At 31.0% G+C, this 25,288-nt stretch overlaps 1 protein-coding gene and 6 non-coding genes across 7 annotated transcripts; 6 read left to right on the top strand and 1 right to left on the bottom strand.

The window, feature by feature from the left end:
- The first annotated feature begins 3,852 nt into the window (after positions 1-3,852).
- Trnat-ugu lies at positions 3,853-3,924 on the top strand. The gene has a single exon. It is a non-coding gene; the product is annotated as a tRNA-Thr (tRNA).
- A 22-nt stretch (positions 3,925-3,946) lies between these two features.
- Positions 3,947-24,333, bottom strand: LOC111688806 (tryptophan 2,3-dioxygenase). The gene is made up of 7 exons (XM_023451322.2): positions 24,161-24,333; positions 23,896-24,056; positions 5,090-5,223; positions 4,667-5,026; positions 4,349-4,598; positions 4,182-4,275; positions 3,947-4,120 (listed from the first exon to the last, which is right to left on the bottom strand). Exons 1-7 carry the CDS (start codon positions 24,190-24,192, stop codon positions 4,012-4,014), a joined length of 1,140 nt encoding a protein of 379 aa, XP_023307090.1. The 5' UTR covers positions 24,193-24,333; the 3' UTR covers positions 3,947-4,011.
- Positions 16,666-16,737, top strand: Trnat-ugu. The gene has a single exon. It is a non-coding gene; the product is annotated as a tRNA-Thr (tRNA).
- Trnat-ugu lies at positions 18,166-18,237 on the top strand. Its single transcript has one exon. It is a non-coding gene; the product is annotated as a tRNA-Thr (tRNA).
- Trnat-ugu lies at positions 18,577-18,648 on the top strand. The gene has a single exon. It is a non-coding gene; the product is annotated as a tRNA-Thr (tRNA).
- Positions 21,912-21,983, top strand: Trnat-ugu. The gene has a single exon. It is a non-coding gene; the product is annotated as a tRNA-Thr (tRNA).
- On the top strand, positions 22,358-22,429 carry Trnat-ugu. The gene has a single exon. It is a non-coding gene; the product is annotated as a tRNA-Thr (tRNA).
- Positions 24,334-25,288: the final 955 nt, after the last annotated feature.

Raw genomic sequence — 25,288 nt, 5'->3', positions numbered from 1 at the left:
AAATAATCAAAAGTATTCATCAGGGAAACCAAATATTAATATGTAATATCTCTTCCAATTGTATTTATAGTTTCATAATTACCGTTACTGGTTTCTTAAACGAATAATTTGAACTATTCTCATGTAATACACAGTTATCGGTTTTATGTCCAATTTATAATTTAATGCTTTATCAAAAAAATGTATTACGTTTGTTCTCATGAAACTAATGTACTAATGTCTTAGATATTTCTAATAAGTTCTTCAGAGAGGAGGAGGAAAATTATGCCCTATTCTGATTGTTTTCTGCTGATCGGTTTTCTAAAAAATATCTAGATATTATACTCAATAGTATATTACCATGGAAACACAACATTATGGCAAGATCGACAAAAATACGTAATGCTATAAGAGCAAAGTGATAGATAACAAGTAAGAGTTCTATATTCGGCTGTGCCGAATCTTATATACCCTTCACCATGATGTGTTTAAAGCCTTTTGTACCTTTTGAAGAACGAAAAAGTACCAAAAAGTCCCCATCTATGGGTCCTCAGTTAATCCGGGCCATACAAACTTAATTACATGTTCCTAGGTTCAATATTGTAGAAATTGTAAAAAGTACCTTTTGAAGAACGAAAAAGTACCAAGAAGTCCCCTTTTACTGGTTCTCACCTAATCCGGGATATACGAACTTAATAACATGTTTCTAGGTTCAATATTGTAGAAATTTCAAAAAGTACCTTTTGAAGAATGAAAAAGTACCAAAAAGTACCCTTTCATGGGTCCTCACTTAATCCTGGCCATACATACTTAATTACATGTTTCTAGGTTTAATATCGTAGAAATTGCAAAAAGTACCTTTTGAACAACGAAAAAGTCCCCTTTTATGGGTCCTCACTTAATCCGGGCCATACATACTTAATTACATGTTTCTAGGTTCAATATTGTAGAAATTGCAAAAAGTACCTTTTGAAAAACGAAAAAGTACCAAAAACCCCCATGTTTGGGTCCTCACTTAATCCGGGCCATGCATACTTAATTTCATGTTTCTAGCTTCAATATTATAGAAATTTCAAAAAATACCTTTTGAAGAACGAAAAAGTACCAGAAAGTCCCCTTTTATAGGTTCTCACTTAATCCAGGCTCTACATACTTAATTTCATATTTCTAGCCAATAACAAAACATTAGTGCTGCTCTCGCTCTGCTACTCTTGCTCTGCTGCTCTTGCTCTGCTTTGCTTTTATAAACAAATTACAATAACAATATTTACCGTATTGTTATGTATTTTGTTTTTGTTTTTTGCAGTTTCTGTCTGAGCATGAATAAAAAATCTAAATTTTATATGAAATTTTCAGAGGTTGTCTCGGTTTTTTGCTCATATATCCGTTATTTATGGACCGATTTTGCTGATTTTAAATAGCGTTCTTGCCGGTCGTATGTCTGATAGAATTATGGAAGATTCGGATCTCGCAGATATCTGGGGTCTTTTAAAAACTGATTTCAACAAACATACAGACAGACAGACAGACGGACAGACGGACATGGCTTAATCATCTCCGCTACCTATAAGGATCCAGAATATATATACTTTATAGGGTCGGAAAATTATATTATAGAAATTACAAACGGAATGACAAACTTATATATACCCTTCTCACGAAGGTGAAGGGTATAAAAATTAGGGATGTAACGAATGCTTGCTTTCGCATATGCGAAAACTATTTCTAGGAAAACTTTAAATATGTATTATGAAGTAAAAATTTTTTCAAAATATATCACCGTCCTACCAAAAGAGAAAAAAATCTCTTGACATTACATTTTAGATGTGAATACATCTGAAACTAAACATTTAACAGAGAAAACCCCTATTAAGGACTTCAAAAATACTTCAAAAATAGCAGAAGTATTTATATTTTTTTAATTGTGCTTCTTTGAAATTTTGAAGACCTTTTATAAGGAAACAGGATCACAAAATAAAGAACATAGAACGCTGTTATACTTCATTTTATCTCTAGTTTAAGATTTATATCATCTAGTTCGTGTCTAATTTTGAGTTTCGGACGATGAATTATGTAATTACATTCGCAAAAAATTTAATTTATTATTCGATTTAGCTAAACTGGCATTCGCAACAATCCCTATAAAAACCGAACTTGATAAAGTTCTTAGTAGAATGTCGATCCTAATAACAGAATCACTGGGGAGTCACTATTTGCATTGCTAAACTGAATTCCTAAAGACTATTGGCGATCACAACGTCATTCAGATTGAATAAATGCATAATCGTACGGACATGCAAGCACTGTTGCCAGATTTGAGAATTTATCGTCATTTTGACGATTTTTTTTACAAAAAAATGCATATTGACGATTTGATTTGACGATTTTGACCCCAATTTTGACGATTTTTTGAAATTTTGAATTCAATATTGAAAAAGAAAAATGTAATTTTAGATCGTAATAATAGTTAAGTGCAAAAGTGATAGATATACATATGTTAACGATAAAATAATAGTATTTGTTTGAAGTGTTCATATATTAAGTATTTAATGCCTATTAAACATGCAGATGATCATAAATGATCAACTGATAGTAAACCATTTTAATTTTATGTGCGTCCTCATGAAGTTTTGAGAAAAATTAATTTAAAAAGAAGAATTAAGATTGTTTAAAAGAAGTAAAATTTTGTGTTTGAAAAAATGCTGAGATATATTCAGAAGGAGGTAAGTAAAGCCGGTTTTACACGATCACACCAGTAATATGTATACAACACGATCGCAGACGAACTTCTAAACAAGAGCATTAAAAATACAAATATTTTATTAAGTTGCTTGACAGCATTCAACAAAGCAGGCTGACGTCGCTTTGTATTTCTAAAAAGCTGTTTCCTTATTACTTTGTTATTGTTTTATCCCAATCCTGTAAACACAAAAGTTATAAATCATACGACTTTAATTCTCTTTTTTGTTATACGGATGGAATTCCAGTTTTCTTTTTCATTAGACTTTACGTAGGTAAAGTGTGATCGTGTCCTTAAAATGAAAAAAATTGAAGTATTTATTAAAAAAAACTAATTGTTCTTTTATTTTGCAGAAAGCAAGTGGCGATGATGGCGCCAACGAAGACGATGAAAACAGCAGCAGTACTTCGATGGTAAGTTTAACAAATATTTTTAAGTAAAGAGTTATATAGCTCTAATATTATTATTTCAGGCTGACAAACGAAAAAAAAAGAAAAATTAAGGAGGACTGAAAAGCGGTACAGCAAGGTATTTTGTAAAATTTGCAATGTAGAGTTAAAAGTATCATCGGGAAATTCAAATTTAATGGCTCATTTTCAATCCAAAGGCTACCCACCAAACTAAAATAAACGAAGTTTTCGACATAGACTACTCACCAAAATAAGTTGCAGAAATAAAACTGGCATTATTTATAGTTGATCCCAATTTGCCACTTGCAGTGTCCGATCGCCTTACAAACAGTGATGATGGGCAGAAATAAATCTGTAAAATATATGGTTTGTGCGCACGGTCTAACTTCTAAAACTAATCCTACTCCAACTAAGCAAAATTATAACTGTCATCACAAAACACTGTAAATTTGATAAACATGTTATAAGACTTGGAATACCTTAAAATGACTACAGCAGAAGCTGTCAAAACGAAAACGATTTAATTAAAAGCAGAAACAGTATGGTATGATCAAATCGATAAAAAAAGTAAACTGTTACATAAGATGTGTTCACGTTATCTAAATATTAAACATGAATTTTATCAATTCAAATTTATTATTAAACACAATAGAAGGTATTGAAAAAAATTTAAAATATTTGAATTTGTTATATTTATATGTTGAAAAAAAGTAACAACCGTAAGCCTCTTTAGCTCAGTGGCAGAGCACTGGTCTTGTAAACCAGGGGTCGTGAGTTCAATCCTCACAGGAGGCAAAAACAATCCAGTTTTTTGAAATTATATTTAATGTAAAATTTATTTAAAATGCAAAAGACTTCGTAAAGCAAACTTAATTAATTTTATTAATTGATCAATTCTTTTCTCATAGTCTCGTCCAGAGGAGGAATGGCTTCACGTGGTATTAAGAAGGTCGATAAATTGAACAAATCCAAAAACACTTTATAGCGATCACTAAAAAAGAGATGGAACGCATTAATATAATCTACAATAACAATGACTGATTTTCAATTACCTCAAAGTAGAACGTAAATATTGATAGCCAGAGGAGCCGCCTGTGCCCAATTGTTGGGAGCCAATCATACGTTGTACCATTATGACATGATTATCTGTTGGGAAATAATTACAAACAATATAATGCTACAGTAGTTAGTAGTAGAATATTCTAAAACTTATACTTACAACGCCATTTTGTTATTAAAGAGTCAATATCCATCAATAAAGTCAATAACTGATGAGGCTGACTAAAACGTGGCTCATCTCGGTAAAATGTAATCATAATGGCCCCTTGAAGGGCTTTGTGACTAAAACGACGATCACCGCGTGACACTAAGGCATCATGAACAGCTGGATCGAAAATGCTGCGATAAACTTCACGACGTTTTTCAATATCCATTAAACGATAGTTTTTAGCGTTTTCAACCTTCTCCATCTAAAATAATTTATTAAGAACTTTAATATAAAATGGATTGTATTGCCTTTATTGTGATTCAAAATTACCATTGCACTTTTAACTTGTTCAGCCAGAAATTTATCAACACTGACTTGAAATTTATGCCAGAAATTAAAACCGTTCTCCTCCAAACCCGGTGTACGCTCCAACCATTTCTCTATTAATTCTAAGAGAGAAGGTTCCACTTCCGATTGTATGATAGCATTGATAGCCGAATTATCACAACCGAAGGCTTCCGAATACTTTTGATTGTATTTAACACGATGTTCGGTTTTTACACCCAATTTATTTTCTATCAAACGAAATTGTAAACTTTGAAAACCGGATGCAGGCGCCAAATAATTACGAAAATCCATGAAATCTAAAGGTGTCATAGTTTCTAAAATGGGCACTTGATCGACAAGTAACTGTAAAAGAAATCAATTTATACGAAAATATACTTCCTGTGCATAGCTGAGAGCACTATTTACCTTTAATATGAGCACTATACGATTGAGACGTTTGAGAATTTCCAAGGTTTTTGTTTCCTCAATAACTTCATCATTTAACATTTCACGTATGGAATCCAACTCGAAAATGATTTGTTTAAACCAAAGCTCATAAGCTGAAATCAAATAAAAGTAATATTATTTTTATGAGTTTTTCAATGGTAATTGATTTATTTTGTATCTAACTGATATATAGTCGAAGTGAGTCCGTGAGTTCAATCCTCACAAGAGGCAAATATTTCAATTTTGAACAAGTAATGATTGAACTAGGATGCAACATTAGAGTGATCCAAAAAAACTAAGTTTCGAATTTTGACCGTCACCCCCACTAAAATTGTTCTACGGGTTATAAAAATAAGTCGTGCAAAAACATAGGTCAATAGGACTACGTTAACTGGTGCCGCAACGGCTCTGAAGTTTGAAGATGCATTTACAAGGGGAAAATATGCATTTTTTCAGTTTTCACAAAAGTTTTGTCATTAAATAATTTGTTTTGTATTTTATTGTCAAAGAATCGTAATGTACACAGAATTAGCGTTACAAAAAGATAAAAAACACAAAAATTGGTTGAAAAATGTAAAAGTTATTAAAAATTCCCCAGGCCATTATCGTGTCTCAGAGCACTTGAATTCGAAATGTGATAAAAAATAAACATATTTTTGAAAATATTTTAATTAAACAACTGTATTACTTAAAATACATCTGTAGTTACTTGAATATGAATTTTTGACCTTATAGAATAACGTAATCCTGTTCTCAGCTGTGGTCGAAAAATTTTGATATTTTTAACGGTCGTTTTAAAATTCAAATTTTGGTTTTTTTGATACTTTGTTAAACAAATTTCAAAATTTTTGGGAGAATTCATAGGGATTTATGGACAACAGATTAGAGAATAAAACAGTAAGGTCAATATCTCTTATAGTTTGCCTGTACCTGCAATTTGAATTCAGCGGATTTCGAGAAAAACGCATTTTTATGTAATATTTTGCAAAATTAGCCTTTTTATCGATTTAAGGGTTAATTTATTTTTTTACTACTGTTGTAAATATCGGTTGTTAATAAATAAATTTGTTAAGTTTTATGATAATCTACCTAAAAATAGAAACAATTTCGACTAGTTTCCATCAAAAATTGCAAATATTACAAAATTTCACCTTTGACCTTTAAAGTTTTTGGGTTAATGGCGTCCAAATTGCATGAAACTCTTGACTTTTATTTAGAAATATGTGGACTAATAAATTTACAAAAGGTTCCATTTAAAATACACAACAATATGATAAAAGGCTAATTTTGCAAAATATTACATAAAAATGCGTTTTTCTCGAAATCCGCTGAATTCAAATTGCAGGTACAGGCAAACTATAAGAGATATTGACCTAATTTTTTTACTGTTTTATTCCCTAATCGACCATAGCTGAGAACAGGTTTACGTTATTCTATAAGGACAAAAACTCATATTCAAGTAACTACAGATGTATTTTAAGTAATACAGTTGTTTAATTAGAATATTTTCAAAAATATGTTTATTTTTTATCACATTTCGAATTCAAGTGCTCTGAGACACGATAATGGCCTGGGGAATTTTTAATAACTTTTACATTTTTCAACCAATTTTTGTGTTTTTTATCTTTTTGTAACGCTAATTCTGTGTACATTACGATTCTTCGACAATAAAATGCAAAACAAATTGTTTAATGACAAAACTTTTATGAAAACTGAAGAAATTGCATATTTTCCCCTTGTAAATGCATCTTCAAACTTCAGAGCCGTTGAGGCACCAGTTAACGTAATCCTATTGACCTAATTTTTTGCACGACTTATTTTTATAACCCATAGAACAATTCTATGGGGTGCGGACGGCCTGTAGGATAATTTTTTTCCTTTATACAAGCTTGGAGCACTCTAATGCAACATTCACAATTTTTTAAGTAAATATCTATGAATCTGGATTTGTTTAGAATCATTCCAACACCACTGTCTCTACAAAGGCATTAATAGGTCTTAATCAATGCTTCAATAACAAAAATATACAAGGTAAGAGAAAAAATATTTACAAACAAGTTAAAGTGCTATATTCGCCTGAGCCGAATCTTAAATACACTCCACCAGCTACTTTTATATTAATACTTTTTTAGTTGATCAAATATTTGTAGAAATAAGTTTTCTTGGGTTTTAAATAGAAAAATCCCAAGATTTAACAGCTTAAATCTGTTACAATTAAAAGATTTATTGAGCATTACAAACCACATTTTCTTTTATATAGTTATAGCGATTGAACGATATTCAATAATGTACATGTATGTATGTGTGTAAAACTTTAAAGGATTTTCAAAATACATATACCACATATATATATATATATATAATATATAATATATATATATTATATATATATATATATATATATATATATATATATATAATATATATGTTCAAACTAATTGAACATACACACTTATACATACATAAGTATGTATACTTCATGTGTGTTTTAGATAAAATAAACTCTTTATTAGGAAAATATGTTTGTAATAAAAACAAAAATACCAACATTTGTATTAATAATGTTTGTATTTTCCTTATTCTTAAGTATTTAGTTTTAAATTTCAGTATAATATTATCTTATAATAAAAATAATGTGTGCATGGGTAAAATATATAAGAAACCCAAATCAGTTCACACTTACGGTCTTATCACATGTATAGATAATAAATTTGTTATGATAAGACATACGCATGTGCGTTGGGATTTTACACATGTTTAAAACAACCCTTATTTCTCGCACATGTGTTTAAAACATATATTTAGTTTAGTTTTAAGATTTTTGTTCTTAGTTATTAAGTTTTTGATTTTATAAATAAAGTCAGTGTCTTACAAACATTCAAAGCGAAAAGTTATTTCGTACATGGTCCTTCGACAAAAAATTGAACCAGAAAATAAAATAAAATTAGGTTTTTATTAACAAATTTATTTTTGAGAAAAAATAAATACAAATTAAAATAAGCGTTTATCTTGGCTTTAACAAAGATAAGTTTAAAAAAAAAATATAAAAGGAAACACAATCATCATGGCAGCTATTCCTAAAATTTTGGAACGCCAAAAGGTTATTGGGGACGAAATTGTATGTATACATACAAAATTGGACGATCGACCAATTCGTCTACCAAAATTAAATGATTTTAAAAAACGTGTTTTAAAGTTCAAAGATGAATTTAGAGCCAATAATGAAACGTTATCAAAATATGGAAATAAGTCCGAAGATTACTTCACACAAGGATATTTTGACTACATCACAACAATCATCAAAGAAATAGATGAAATCATCATAAACGAAGAGAGTAGAACTGAAAAAGCGACTGAAATATCGTCAATAAATAAGGACACAAAAATAATGGAAGTAACTTATGTGACAGAATATGCGCAGAAGCACACAATTAACGAAGAGTTTTCTAAGATGGCAAATTCACTCAAAGAATTATGTGATGAACTGATCACAAATATAGAAACACTATCAATAACCAGTCTACCAATAAAGCAAAAGCAGTTAGAAAGTAGATATCAGCGCATGTTGAATAAATTTAAAAAAGTTCCCGAAGCAATGAACATAGATGGATTATTGACAGAAACCGAGGATTATTATAAAGCTTTAAAAATAATTAATAATAAAAAAGGAGATGCAGAAAGCACTCCCAAATCAGCAAGTAACATTGATTTTTCCAGTTCTGCGAACCTCTCAAAAATAAAAATACCCGAATTTGAAGGGAATATAAACGACTGGGCATCATTCTACGACTTATTTAAAAGTTTAGTGCATGATTGCCATCAGCTTTCCGACGTAGAAAAAATGTACAGGCTGACGACCTCACTTAAAGGCGAGGCAAAAAAGTTGATTCAGCATTTAAATATTACTTCCAATAATTATGAAGCTGCGCTGGAGATCCTTAAGCAAAGGTACGAAAATAGAAGATTGCTGTTCACTAACCAGGTTGATATATTGCTGGATCAACCAATAGTGGATAGTGAATCTTCAGCTAGCCTTAAACAACTGTTGGATACAACAAACAGTTGCATTTACATTCTTAAGGGGATGAATCTAAAATTAGAGGATGCCGAACCTTTTATAGCCCTCATTTCACTCAATACAAAACTCATGCCTTAACTGCAACCTAAACAACTACTCCACACCGGAATGCAGGAAGTTTTTGGCTTTGTCTACGGCTGAGAGACGAAAATTAGCTTATAACAACAGATGGTGCTTCACCTGCATTGAACATAAAAGTAACAAGTGGTGCTCTAGCAAAATAAAATGCTGTCATTGTGGAAAAGGTCATCATAAAATTCTTCATCTTATCGAAGAAAATAAAGACAAATCCCAAACATCATCAATGACCACAAAAGGATCTACTACAACATCAGTACTTCTGGCAACAGCACAAGTTAAAGTACAAGCGGCAAATGGGGAACAGTTGATGTTGAGGGCGCTAATTGATCAAGGTTCACAAATAACAACATTGTCAGAAGAGGCATCACAACTTTTACGTCTACCAAAAACCAGATGCAAAACGGAAATCCATGGTCTCGGAGGTGCAGTAGTTGGAGTCTCAAGCGCAAAAACAAAACTAGAATTAAGGCCAAGATTCTTAAGCAACAACTTGGTGGAAACGAAAGCATTAATACTGCCTCGTTTAACAGGAGCTCAACCAAGTCAATCATTTGAAAATGACATCGAGGAATGGAAGAACTTTATTCTTGCAGATCCTTCCTTTAATGAATCAGATAGGATAGATATTGTAATTGGAGGCGATATAATTCCACATATCATTAAAGAAGGCGTTCATAAAAAAGGGGCGTGTTGGCGCAATCAACAATATTTGGATGGATACTCTCAGGTGTTATTAATAAAAAGACAAAACCTGAAAAAGTCGTGTCAGCTACCACCACCAACCTAGAACGCTTTTGGGAAATAGAAGAAACATCATTAGAATTCAATAACCATGAAGAAGATGAGTTTTGCCAGGAACTATTCAAAACATCAACCAAAATTGATGACTCCAATCGGATTGTGGTAAATCTACCGATTAAAAAAGATAATAACGAACTTGGTGAGTCAAAAAAGCAGGCAGTAGCTAGACTGCTCTCTATGGAGAAAAAATTTAATTCAAATCCTAAATTGAATGAACAATATATGGAAGTTTATGGAAGAATATGAAAGATTGGGTCACATGAAATTAACAACAAACAACAGTGGAAAATATTATCTTCCTCATCAAGCTGTAATCAGAGAAAACAGCTTAACCACAAAATTAAGGGTGGTATTCGATGCATCAGCAAAAACAACAAATGGTAAAAGTCTCAATGATGTGATGTATACGGGACCAAGGCTGCAAAAAGACATATTTGATATTATTTTAAAATGGCGGCTATGGAGATATGTAATGATGGCGGATGTTGAAAAGATGTATAGACAAGTGAGAGTTGCAGAAGAAGATCAAAAATATCAACACATATTATGGCGAAAAAATAATAACGAGCTGATAAAGGAGTATAAGTTAACAACAATTACGTACGGAACAGCCTCAGCTCCATTTCTTGCAGTGAGGGCGTTATTTTATATTGCTGATACCTGTCCAATTCCGGAGATTAAAAATATTATTAAAGAAGATTTTTACATGGATGATCTCATAACAGGAGCCGACACTATTAAGCAATGTAAATATATTCAGCATAGTGTTTTAAATCATCTTGCAAGTTATGGTTTTAAATTGAGAAAATGGCTGTCAAATGAAAAGCAAATAACTGAAGACGTATGCAGTTCCATAATGATTCAAATAAAAGATGATGAGTCAATAAAAACATTGGGATTGCAGTGGGATCCAGTTTTGGACAACTTTAAATTTGGTATCAACTTTTCAAACAACGATAAAATTACAAAAAGACATGTTTTATCAGAAGTGGCTAAGATTTTCGATCCTTTAGGGTGGTTGTCACCAGTTACAGTTCTTGCAAAACTGTTTATACAAAAATTGTGGTTGCTGCAGAATAAATGGGACGAAGTCATACCCGATGAGCTAAATAATGAATGGCAAGTGTTCAAAAATAATATATCCTCTCTACAAGAAATTCGTGTGCCAAGATGGGTGCAGTTAACAACTAAGTCTAGATTTGAGCTGCATGGTTTTGCGGATGCATCGGAAAAAGCATATGCAGCTGTAATATATATAAAAAAAGAAAACTCGGTGACGCTTCTTACCGCCAAAACAAAAGTAAATCCAATAAAAAATAGGAAGACTTTGCCGAAATTGGAACTTTGTGCTGCACATCTATTAGCAAAACTACTACAAAAGGTATCTAACATTGTTAAAGGCCAACATACGATATATGCTTGGAGTGATTCAACAATAACTTTAGCATGGGTCAAAAATAAAACAAACAAAGATAAATTCGTCCGAAATCGGGTAGCAGAAATAAACAACATTATACCTAATGCGATATGGAATCACGTAAGCAGTAAAGATAATCCAGCAGATATTGCATCACGCGGTATTTGTGCTTCACAATTTAAAGCACATTCTTTATGGTGGAATGGCCCTCAATGGTTGAATAAATCATCAGAGTATTGGCCTTGCAAAGCAGAAAATTCTGAAATAGTGGTCACTGCAGTCACAAGGATAAGGAGTTCTACCTTGCTAATGGAGGTGATCAACAAGTATTCAAATTATACAAGACTTCAAAGAGTGGTGGCATACATCTTAAGATTCATCAATAAGCTGAAAAAGAAGCCCCATGAATCTCAACACTTATCTGTAGGCGAATTAAAAGCAGCAGACAAAATTATAGTAAGATATCACCAAGAAAATGAATTCAATAGTGAGATATCAGATCTTAAGAGAAATGGAGTAGTTAATAAATGCTCCAAAATAGCGAATTTATTTCCTTTCATAGACAATGATTGTTTACTGCGTGTGGGTGGTAGACTACAAAATTCGAATTTACCATATAATCAACAACATCCAGTCATATTGATGAAATCATCCTTAGCATCAGCAATAGTGAAAAAGGTGCATATTCAAACGTTGCATGGTGGAAATCGCATAGTTGAAGCCACTCTAAGGCGAAATTATTGGATTATTGATATGAAAAATATCATTAAGAAATTTATAAGAAGCTGTCCAACTTGCATTCGATACAGTCAGGAGAAATCTAAACAACTGATGGGGAATCTTCCTGAAGCAAGAGTTACTATCTCAGCTCCATTCAAACATGTCGGTATAGATTATGCTGGCCCTATTCAGATGAAATATTCTAAAGGCAGAGGACAAAGGTTGTATAAAGGTTATATAGCTGTATTTGTGTGTATGACCACTAAGGCTATTCATCTTGAAGCAGTAAGCGACCTAACTTCAGATGCGTTTCTGGCTGCGTTAAAACGATTTTTTTCAAGAAGAGGTGTTAGTTCTGACATTTATTCTGACAATGGAACTAATTTCATTGGTGCAAATAGAAAACTTGACAAGGATTTTAAATCTGCAGTTCTAAATAATAAAACAGTAATACCAATACTAGCATCACAAAAAATTCGTTGGCATTTTATTCCCCCGGCAGCTCCTCACTTTGGAGGAATTTGGGAAGCTGGAGTCAAGTCAGTAAAGTTTCACTTAAAACGAACAATAGGGGAAACAAAACTAACCTATGAAGAAATGAGTACGTTGCTTGCTCAAATTGAAGCAGTATTAAACTCCAGACCTCTGGTTGAGTTACGCGATAATGAGGTAGATCGTATTGATGTATTGACTCCTGCACATTTTCTTATTGGAAGACCATTAAATGATTGCCCGAACACATTGAGGAATGTAATATAAGCTCACTGAATAGATGGAAGTTAATCCAAAAAATAAGGAAAGACTTTTGGAACAGATGGAGAGATGAATACCTTACTACTCTTCAACAACGCAATAAATGGAAATTTTCTGAAGAAAACTTAAAAGAAGGTGCAGTCGTTATAGTCAAAGACGATAATACTCATCCAGCTAGTTGGCCGCTGGCAAAAGTTATAGAAGCTCATAGCGGTAAAGATGGAAAAGTACGAGTTGTTTCATTAAAACTCCAAAATAACATTTTGAAACGACCAATAAATAAATTATGTCCTTCAATGTCTACATATGAAGAGAAAGAAAAGTTACCGCCAGTAAGAAGCTGCTTCATGAAAGCAGAAAAAACTAAGAAGGAAGAGGTATGCTGGATAAGACTTTTATTAGTCTTAATGGTGTTGATAAATCCAGTTAAAAGTCAGCCGATAAGTGGAAAAGATGCAGTATCAATCAAAGAGCTATCTTCACATACAGCAATTTATCTGGATAAAGTTGGTCAAATAAACTCCATTAATTCAAAATGGAATCTTGTGGTGTACTATAACTTGTCACTGCATTATGAAGAAATCACCAAAATCGGAATAATAATAAAGAAAGTAAAGGATGAATGCCCAAAATTGGAGATATACAAGGAATCCTGCGAGATGGTGATGACTGCAATAGAGAGGAGATACAATATTCTCATTCAAAACAGTGAACTGCTCATTAACAAACAGCGAATTAAAAGATCTCCTTTTGAATTTGTTGGATCTATTTACAACATTCTGTTTGGTATGATGGATGCAGAAAATCGCGAAGAGATGGAAAGAAATATGCGGAGTATCTTCAGCAATCAGCAAGACCTGAATAAGTTGATGAAAGAACAAACTTCCATAGTCGATTCAACAATAAATGTTCTAAAGAAAACGACAGAGGACGTAAAAAAGAGTTTTAAGCAAATGCATAGTCAACTAAAACTCTTTTGTGAAGAAGTGAATAATGAATTAATTACGCATAGGTTGACAGTATTCTTTAATGTCATGACAACACAATTGAATCTAATGATTGACGAATGTTTCAACATACAATCGTCTATAATCAATTTGCTGATAGATGTTAACCACGGTCATATAAATACAGATTTATTGACACCCTCACAACTTCAAAAGGACTTAATGGATATCGAAAAAATATTGCCCAATAATCTTATGCTTCGCGGAAAGGCAACTGGAACTGAACTAAAGGAGGTTTATCATGAACTGAAAGCAAAGGGTACGATAATTGATTCGCGACTTGTTGTTCAAGTGGAAATACCTCTAATACAAACTCATAGTTCTGAGGTGTACGAGATAATAATGCTTCCTGTAGATAACGAAGTTACCGCTGTTATGGCAATAGTACAAGATGATTTTATTGTATACAATTTTGCAACGAACATGTACTATTTAATGTCTCAATCTCAACTTAACAAATCTGAGAAGAATCTTCAAGGGCAGTACAACTGTTTAGGAAATATGCCTTGGAAGCCAGCTATTGAACGTGCGTGTGAAGTGCCTGCATTAAAACAATCCCGACATGCTGATTGCTCTTTTAAAGCTGTCCCAAGGAAGAGTGTCTGGAAACAACTATCTTCAGAGAATCACTGGATATTTACAGTATTTGATAACTTAATTCTCACTGTTGATTGCGGACTAAGTAATCGAAGTTGGATTACATTACCACTAAAGGGAATATTACAGTTACCATACGGTTGTACAGCTACATACGAAGGTATAACATTAACTGCATCGAAACAATTTACTTCCGAAAAGAAAACAACGATTCAATCGTCATCATGGGAACTGGATTATAAGAAAATAAACAGTAAGTTGGTGAAGCCTTTTGATGTCACAATTATAAACAACACGAAGTATATAGAAAAATTTCAGAAGGATGTCGAGATAATGAAGGCCAAGAATATTGAGTTAAGAGAACTAAATTTTCACACTGCACCTGGACATGCCTCATTTATTATAATTCTAATAAGCATCATAGTTCTCATCTTTGTTTACATTAAGTATAAATGTTGTAATAAAAATGCAGTTAAAGCAGTTGAAATTAGACTTTTCTCCTCCGGTGTCTTATAGCGCCCGGCAGAATGTTCAAACTAATTGAACATACACACTTATACATACATAAGTATGTATACTTCATGTGTGTTTTAGATAAAATAAACTCTTTATTAGGAAAATATGTTTGTAATAAAAACAAAAATACCAACATTTGTATTAATAATGTTTGTATTTTCCTTATTCTTAAGTATTTTGTTTTAAATTTCAGTATAATATTATCTTATAATAAAAATAATGTGTGCATGGGTAAAATATATAAGAAACCCAAATCAGTTCACACTTACGGTCTTATCACATGTATAGATAATAATTTTGTTATGATAAGACATCCGCATGTGCGTTGGGATTTTACACATGTGTAAAACATATATATTATATAAATATATATATATATATATATATATATAATATATATATAAAATATATATATATATATTATAGATATATAATATTATATATATATATATATATATATATATATATATATATATATATATATATAAACACATGTCGAGAAATAAGGGTTGTTTCACACATGTGTAAAATCCCAACGCACATGCGGATGTCTTATCATAACAAATTTATTATCTATACATGTGATAAGATTTTTTGTTCTACAAAAATTGATAATGTAACTAGTTAAATACGGTTAAATTGCTTTCAGGGGCAGGGACATAGTATGGGAGACATGACCAATAATAGACCGATCGTAAAAAATTCTTTAAGCTAAATTTCTGTACATAAATGTTTTATTTCAATCAAATTTTGTATCTATATCGTAATTTAGTAACAAGTATTTTGTGTTCAAGTGATTTTCTGAAGGGAACCTTGCATGGGACCGGCCGCACCCATGTTATGGACCGATTGTAAAAAAAATCTTGAATTAAAATTTTTGTATACCAAAATAATATTTGTTGCCAAATTTTGTATCAATAGCTTTGTTTCATAATGAGTAATGTGTGTTTAAATGTTTTTCGGGAAGGGTTCTTGTATGGATGCTATGACCAATTAAGGACTTTCATGAAATTATCTTGCATAGTTTTTGAGAAAATTACATAAGAATGTATAAAAAATGCTTATATTTTCGGAGTTGTTTTAAATTTTGATTCATAACTTTTCGCGATGTGAACTGATTTTACTTATTTCCAATACAACTGTACCGGATAATAATGAATATTTCAGCTAAATTTCGTTAATTTCTATTGCTTCGTTTTAATGTGATTGTGTTTTACACAGACAGACAGACAGACAGACGGACATAGCTAAATCGGCTCAGAATTACATAAGGACCCAGAATATATATACTTTGTTGGGTCTCGGTCTAATTTAAAAGTAATATATAATATATACCCTCTATCACCACTGGTGCTAGTGGAGGGTATAAAAATTGTGGTTACGTCCATAACGCTTTCGGTTAGTAGTAGTAGCACATATAGGTTTTTTAGTTCAGTGCTTTATATCAAATATCAAATGTTTGGTTATTTCGATCTGAAAACATGTTTAAAGATAGAAAAATAATAGAAACTCTTTATCTTATATCTAAAATATACATTACATTTAGTTTAATTTTTATTGTAAATAAAGGCAATTACATCTAAGAGCCTCTTTAGCTCAGTGGCAGAGCACTGGTCTTGTAAACCAGGGGTCGTGAGTTCAATCCTCACAGGAGGCAAATATTTTTAACGTAGTTTAAATCCTAAAAACCGTTTAAAACGAACTTTCATTGGACACATAGTATATGATAATTAGGAACTTTGAACAAGCAAGATTGATCAAGGCATTATAATACATCGAAATATTGAGTGTATAGAGTATATATATTCTGCGTCCTTATTATATTCAAATTTTAGCCATGTTGTCCATTCGTCCGTCTGTATATCTGTCTGTTGAAAGCAGGCTTTGAACAAAGAGAGATAGAGATTTAAAATTTTTCACAACAATATGGGTCGAGGTTTTTGCATAGCCTCCATACATGTGGCCCCTTGGAAAAGATTTTTTACAGTCATAAAAAAAAAGAATATAGCAATGAATTCCAGTCTCATGTGAACTTTAGACTCGTAACTGTTTTTTGTGGATTGGTCCATAATTGATCCTATCCCTCATATAAGGTCCCTTCAGAAAATTACTTAAATACTAATTACTGGGTCACAAATTAATGTACAGCGATAAAATTCGGCATAAACAAGTTTTAAATAAGCGGATCTCATTATAGAAAATTGTTTCGATAATAACAAAAGCATTGTTTCCATCGAAAAAGATGGGGGTGTATTGTTTTTGTCATTCCGTTTGTAACACATCGAAATATTGGCCATTGAGCCACAGAAGTATATATATTCTGGGTCCTTATTAAATTCTAAGACGATCAAGCCATGTCCCTCTGTCTTCAGCTCCTTAGCTGAAAATTTGAATAAATATTTGTAGTAATGCAGTTTCAGTATATCAACGATATTGACATAAACAAGTTTTATGGAAATTGATTCTACACCCCTATATAAGATCCCATTCATAAAATGGCTTTAATGCTCATAACTATAACTTGCTTCAACATTAAAAAATAGCAACGAAATTCGGCATAAACAGCTTCATCTTAATTATAGTAAAGCAATGAAATTCGACATAAACTAGTTTTATAAAAACATAATTCTAACTGTTTTTTTGGGATCGGTCGATAACTGAACATAGCCCCTATAAATGACTTTCCTAATATAATGATATTCACGGCCATAACTGGCTCAAAAATATCAGTATAACGAGTCATGAACTAGTCTTAATTAAAAATATTTACTATTTACAGTTATACATACATATGTATATCACCGTTTTGATGGTGGGTATAGAAGATTCGTCACAGCCGAATATAAAACTCTTCCTCGTTGGAATTTATTTTATGGTGCATATATAAGATTCAGCATGTTTTAGTTGAGTATTCTATTCCAATATTTTAACTTTTTTATCAAACATTTGATTATTACAATCTGAAAACATTCTTAAAGATAGTAAGATGAGGGCAACAATTGGACCCTTTATCATATATCAAAAATTTTCTAAAATACACATGAAATTTAGTTTATTTCTTTATTAAAAATAATGACATCTAAGAGCCTCTTTAGCTCAGTGGCAGAGCACTGGTCTTGTAAACCAGGGGTCGTGAGTTCAATCCTCACAGGGGGCAAATATTTTAAACGTAGTTTGAAACATTAGAAACTTCTAGTAAATACCTTGTGAAAAAAACATTTGTATATAAGAGTTTAGATCTTATGTCATCTTTAGAACGACTATCAGATCATGAATCCTTTAAAAAGTTATATTAAGAGACTTTGAAGAAGAAATTGATGACGTGCAATTCAGAGTAGAGCTAGTACAGGAACATGTCACAGAATTCAATTTCAATTACTTTTTAGCAATTAGAGTTTTTATCTTATATCGAAAATTTCTAATTCTTATGTAAAATAAACATTAATTTCGTTTATATTAAAAAATATATTGAAAATAAAGATAGTTATTTCCAACAGCCTCTTTAGTTCAGTGGCAGAGCACTGGTCTTGTAAACCAGGGGTCGTGAGTTCAATCCTCACAGGAGGCAAGTATTTTAAATGCAGTTTAACATATTGTGAATAACTAAAAAATGTAGAGGGATGAGAACTCTGACATAGGTGAAGTTTAAAAGATCGCTCTAAACTAATTAATAATGACTGTAAAACTGTAAATTTGTACTCTCCTATTCTTAAAGAAAACAAGAATATCTATGAATCTGGTTTAGTATCCTTATGACACCTGTTTTCCTTTCTAAGCATAGTGTTCTTCCATAAATTTTAAGTGTGTCCCACATTAATTTACATTACTTAGGCATGAGGTACCTATTAACATGTCTCTTTCTCCAGTCCTTTTCAAAGGAAAATCAAAATAAAAATCAAAATACTTTGCTATATGATTTCTATTGTAACGGGTCCAACACAAGCATGCTGGAACAATTAAATGATTGTGCAAGCTGATAGAATGTGTATGAGGTTGTGGTGCGCGCTGCGATTGTGCCATCTGATTGTGTGATATCAAAACTAAAGGGCCAAATAGACTACACAAGCGGCTTGACAAACATACTAGTATTTTACGTTTGTGCAAGCCTGTTATGTAGTGTATGACTGTGTTTCATGTTTGTACAAATGCTTGAGGCATAGAAAAATAAATAGAAGTGTTACTGAGAGTAAGAAATATTACTCTTACACATGTACAAGTTCTGTGTGAATTTAATACACTTGTATGAGTCTTATTATTTTTGTTTACATAATATAACAAAAATATGAAAGTAAAAAATGTATCCGAATATATCATACCCGACCACATTGCGAGTAAGTTGCAATAAGTTATATAGTAGTTTTTAATCTAGAAATTATATTTAAGAGATTCGTATTTGCTTAATTGATAAATGTACTGCTCAATATAACAATTTACAGTAACATTTTAGTATATATAAAATTTTTTTAGTCGAATTTTGTAAAGATCCTATTCTTGTATAGCATATACCGATTCTAAAGTCTTATTTTATTGACGGATAACATCATTGCATTGACGCAAGTGTTACTAACTTCAATATATAATCAAAATGCCGTTTCCAAAAGTGTGGTGTAGGGTGTATTTAAACTGCATTTGGGATGCATTGAAATTCAAAATAATCTTTTATACTAAGCGTTATTTCAAGCATTTACATAATTCCTATGGCCCAATAGTCCCTGCTTCAGCAATAAACATTTTTAAAAGTTGTGTTTTTGCTACAAAAATATTGAAAAAATTTTTAGAAAAAAAAACGAAATTTGCAATTGTATTTATTTTTTTAATATTATTTTCAAGTGTCAATATTGGTCCAACCCAGCAAACACAATGAGTTTATTTCAAATTTAAAATAATTTTTAATTAAAATCGTTCTTGAATTGTTCAACTGAAATTTAATAAAAATAACTAATTAAAATCATTATTACATAAAAATATAAAAAAATTCTTAAACGATAGAGTTTGTGTTTGTGGGGTTATATATTTTTCAACTAAAACACTCTCAAGACTTAGGTTTTTGACAGCACACTTAGGTTCTGTTACTCTCAGTTTCATTTCTATGTATACCTATTCTATAGCTTGAGGATTGCTTGTACAAAAATAAAAAAAAATGATTTTTACACAAACATTTTGAATATTTGTCAAGCCGTTTGTATTGTATATATTCATAAATAGCCAATTTTTTACAAAATTTATATTTCGAAGAAAAATTTACATCGGTATCTTTGCAAGTCCACAAAAACGTAAAAAATCGGTGTTTGTTCTAGCAATGTTTGTGTTGTGTGTGTAGAAATGAAAAAGTATGTTTGTCAAGCCGCTTATGTAGTTTATTTGGGCCTTTAGTCTGTGTATGATGGTATACGCACAATTGGGACGAACTACGAATTTCGTTTAACACTGCGAACTGCTAGAAGAAAATTGGTTGCGTAAATTCGTCACATGGAACACAATAAACTTTTACGCACTTTTAAATTTCGCGGCACATTCTCGACATAATTTCACTATTATATAATATTTTTTATTTAAAATACAAACAAATTGCACGAAATTATATTTATTTATTAATTTTCAAATCAAATTTTGTTTACATACTGAATGGGGTAACCATATTTCAAAATCAAATATTTCTTAATTTCAAAAATTTATTAAAAATATTTTACTTTTGAATATTGAATCAAAACAATGTTAATAAAAATTCTGTTAATTTAATTTATTTTCCATAAACATAAGAAAAAACAATTCTTTAAACAAAATTCAACCAAAAAATGTAAAATGAAATACGGTCACTCTAAACCAATTTATTCGTCATTTGTGTCTGTATGAAATAGAAATAAACCTACCGCACAGTACGAATTTCGTCAAACGCATTGATTGTGCGTATTTTCATACACTTTAGTGTGTTCTATATCTGATGACGAAAATTCGTTCCGAAAGATTCGTCGTTCGTCCCAATTGTGCGTATAGCATGAAATAGAAATAAACCTATTGCACAGTTCGTTACGTATGACGAATTTTGTCATACGCACTGATTGTGCGTATTTTAATATATTCTAATGTGTTCTATATCTGACAAGGAAAATTCGTTCCGAAAAATCGTCGTTCGTTTCAATTGTATAGCATTATTTGCAACGAGCTTTTAATCACAAAATTTTTGAAAAAATAAATATTGTACAAGCATGCTTGTGTCATATATGGTTCGAGCATGAAAGCATAATCAAATTATAGTGCCAGCATGCTGGTATTGTATATTGGCTCTTTAATAGGAAAAATATATGTATGTGTAGTGATACGAAAGCGACATGAAAACGTTAGATATTTTGATTAAAAGCATTTTTTTTTTAAATTTATTGTTTTCATATATCTAGACCCTACTGTAACTTAAGAAATAGTTAATATAAACTTTTCGAAGATCTTTTTTAGAAGTCTAAAAAGAACGGTTAATAATTTCGTCTAATCACAGGGGAACAGTTCTGTGGAGCCTATAAAAACCCCTGAAAGAGCAATATGTACATCTCATAATAGCCAAGAAAAATGTATCGCTTGTTTTATCCATCTACACATGAAGTTTTATGTTGCTAATTCACTTTTAATAACATGTAAAAATATTAAAAAAAAACTTGTAAAATAACAAAATGAATTAAATAATAGAAAAACCTGTATTAAATTTTGGTTTACTACAAGTTTAATTAAAATCATTTGAGATGCTGTACATGCATGTTTTAAACTTGCAACATTATTTATACTGTACAAATATCTAATAGCGATTACAAGTTTTAAAAGCAGATAAAATTACTATCATGTGCCTCTTTAGCTCAGTGGCAGAGCACTGGTCTTGTAAACCAGGGGTCGTGAGTTCAATCCTCACAGGAGGCAATGCTTTTTTAGAAACAAAAAAAAAAACTCCTAAAGAGATCAACAATCTTTAGAAACTAATCATAGTATCAAATATAACAATATCACATGTACGTTTGATTTTATCTAAAATTTTAAAAGTTGTATAATTTTCTACTTTGTCAGTACCATTACAATCTTAAAAATGCCTTCATATTATCAGAAATCTAATGTGTACATGATAAGAATATTTTGTGTCATCAATTACTTTAATGGATTGTACTTCAAAGAACAATTATCAGAAATATCTTATTTATAACCTAAGTTATTTATTATCACTTTTCTTAAAATCGTAAAAAATTCTTTTGAAGATAAAAAATTGTTTTTATTGGAAAAAAAGGCAGCTATTTCTAACAGCCTCTTTAGCTCAGTGGTAGAGCACTGGTCTTGTAAACCAGGGGTCGTGAGTTCAATCCTCACAGGAGGCATCTTATTTATTATTAACTTCAACATAGAGATAACAAGGTTGACCTACCCTTCGTATAATTATTACACAGGCCAATAAAATTTAAAATCTTGAGATCAAGTTCAGACGTTTCTAAAGCAACGCTGAATCCGAATCTAATTTCAGATTTTTTTCATCACAGTTGGGATTTGAGATATCGTGTCCTGAAATTTGAGAAAGTGTAATTTTTGGCGATTTTTGATACCTTATGTATGTTATCTGAAGGTCCATTCAATTAACTTTAAAATAAACAATTTTTTTGGTATATTCATGGCTTTTATTATCTGAAATACTAAAGTGCTCGAATAGCTTTCTGATTCCACTTAACGTGTATGTACATCATTTAACATCAACGGATGATATCTCAGCAACTACAACAGGTTTTAAAAAAAATTCAGTTTTTTTTCACTATAGGTGAAGATACCTAGAAGACGTAAGAAGATATGTCATAGTTTTAGTTTTTTTAAGGTACTAGAATGGACATTCAGATTGCAAACAAATTTTTTTAAGTGTCTTGGCTCTGTTGTAACGTATTAAAAAGTGACAAATGTTGTGTTTTCTCAAGTTTCTGCTTTGATATCTCAAATCCTAGATGTGTTGAGAAAATCTGAAATATTTCAGATTTAAGCCTTTGCTTAAAAGCTGACAAAATGAACTTCCAAATGACTTACATCAATTTATAAATAAATATGTCACCAAGCGTTATAAAAAGTTAGAGAGATTGAACAAAATATCTCAAATTCCAAATGTGTCGGTGCTTAATCCCTTAGAAATGCCTAGCATGGTCACAGGGTTTCGATTTTTTTCAATTTTGTCGGCCAATCCCCTTATAAAACAAACTTTGGTATCCAGGTTAAAAATTTGTCGGGCTATTCACAATTGATGTCATACAGTGGTGGTGGTAGTGCGATATGCTTTAAACTCACTATAATATTGATCCTATATCTTCAGGTTCGTACGACCCGTGTCTGTCCATGTAAACCTTGAACTCAAAATAAATATCGCAATTTTTTAAATATTTCAATAAAATTTGACAAGTAATTAAAATTCAACGTTTTGTTTGCTGTTTTAAACACTTTTTCGATTATTTTGATGCATATTTTCTTTGAGATTTTTTAAATCAGAAAAAGCACATTAAATTCCCTTACCACTTTATTGCTAAGAAAAACTGTGGGCAAGGTTCATTCTAAACAAACTAATTTTGAAATACATATGTATGTGCCAAAAATAAGATTTAAATAATGCCCATTAACCTATATAGAAATCTAGTTTTTGTAAAAATTGTTCAAATTTGCTGATGAAATATCCATTAGCATCATTCTATTAACTAAATAGTATTGTTTATTATTTCAAGGGTTATCATTGAAATAAAATTCAGTTTTGTTTTTAAATTTCTCTATGAGTTCATTAACGTAAAAACAACTTATTTTCAAATTGAAGTAAACAAACCTTGATGGGTGATTATAAATAAATGTTCGTCATGGACAGGACGTTTATCTTCTTTTGAAAGCATACATTGGGCACTTAAAAGTTTATCCAGCATCAGGTATTCTCCATAGATTTTACCAATGTCTGTACTAAGCGGCATCGCAGTATCGTCATGTTCCGATCTAGACGATGAAATAAAACATCAATTAAGCAGAGATCTTAGACGCGTTACAATTAAACATGATTTGGAAAAATCAACTCTTTTCTTAATTGCACAAATACCCACCCATTTAGCGTAGAAGCGTAGGGGCAACTCATGTTAATAGAAATTTTAGAAATTCGATTTTGTTGTTATTTGTATGAAAAATTAATTATGCCGCACGAATATTAGCAATTTGCTACTTGTTGTCTTAAAATAAATGCGACCGTCTTAAACGAATTCGAAACTTAAACTGAATTTAAAACTATTGCCTTGAATTAACTCGTTAAATCATAGCAAGATTTGTTTTTACATTTCCATGCTCTTATCAGAGTATTAAGGGAATGTGTTCTTTTCATCATTATTTTAAAAATTGATTTCCTCAATAGTAACATATTAATAAAAATAAAATATTCCAGTATGTTTATTATTAAGTGACTTAATTCTAAAATTCATTACAGAATTTTTAAATTTCAACGAATTAATTCCTTTAAAATTTTTCAGATTTGTACGTACTTAAAGATTATTATAAAAAAAACATCTTGTTTTAACTCAAAAAGATTTTGTACGAGTATTTTGTTGTTTTTTTCCTTTCAGTCAGTCTATTATTCATTCATTGGTGTCATCTATCAGTTCTGCAAGATTGAGTTTAAGTGAAGGTTTCTTATCAGTTATACTTATAAATATTTTAAAAAATATATAAAAATCTATACATACAGATATGTGTATTTAATATTTAAATGGTTCAAATACACAAATAAATCAGTTTTTTTCTTAAATATGCAAACAAATTTAACTAATTTTTTTTTTTACTCAAAACCTCATTTTCACAAAGTCTAGTTATTTTTTATCTTTCATATATATAGACAGTTTTCATAGCAAAATCACTGGAAGAAAAACTACAGGTTAAACGATAACTGGAGGTGGTAAACATGGCGGTAAAGGGTTGTAATAATAATGCGTACAAATGTATATAAATTATTAGATCCATATAAATATTTGACTAACTTATTGAAAACGTTTAACGCACCGAGATTAAATTTATTAAATGTGTGCTTATGTTTGTAGCACCCAAAAATATTGGTTCTACATCCACCTTAAAGTATACCAATCGGCTCAGAAACACTTTCTGACTTATATCCGTCCGTCTGTGTGTCCATGTAAAGCTGTGCGCACGCTACGGGTCGCAATTTTCCTACACCCACCTTAAAGTAT

Source organism: Lucilia cuprina, chromosome 3 (genome assembly GCF_022045245.1).
Source record: "Lucilia cuprina isolate Lc7/37 chromosome 3, ASM2204524v1, whole genome shotgun sequence".
NCBI lineage: Eukaryota > Metazoa > Arthropoda > Insecta > Diptera > Calliphoridae > Lucilia > Lucilia cuprina.
Note: the sequence above shows the minus strand (reverse complement) of the source record. Positions and strands in the feature narration are given on the sequence as shown.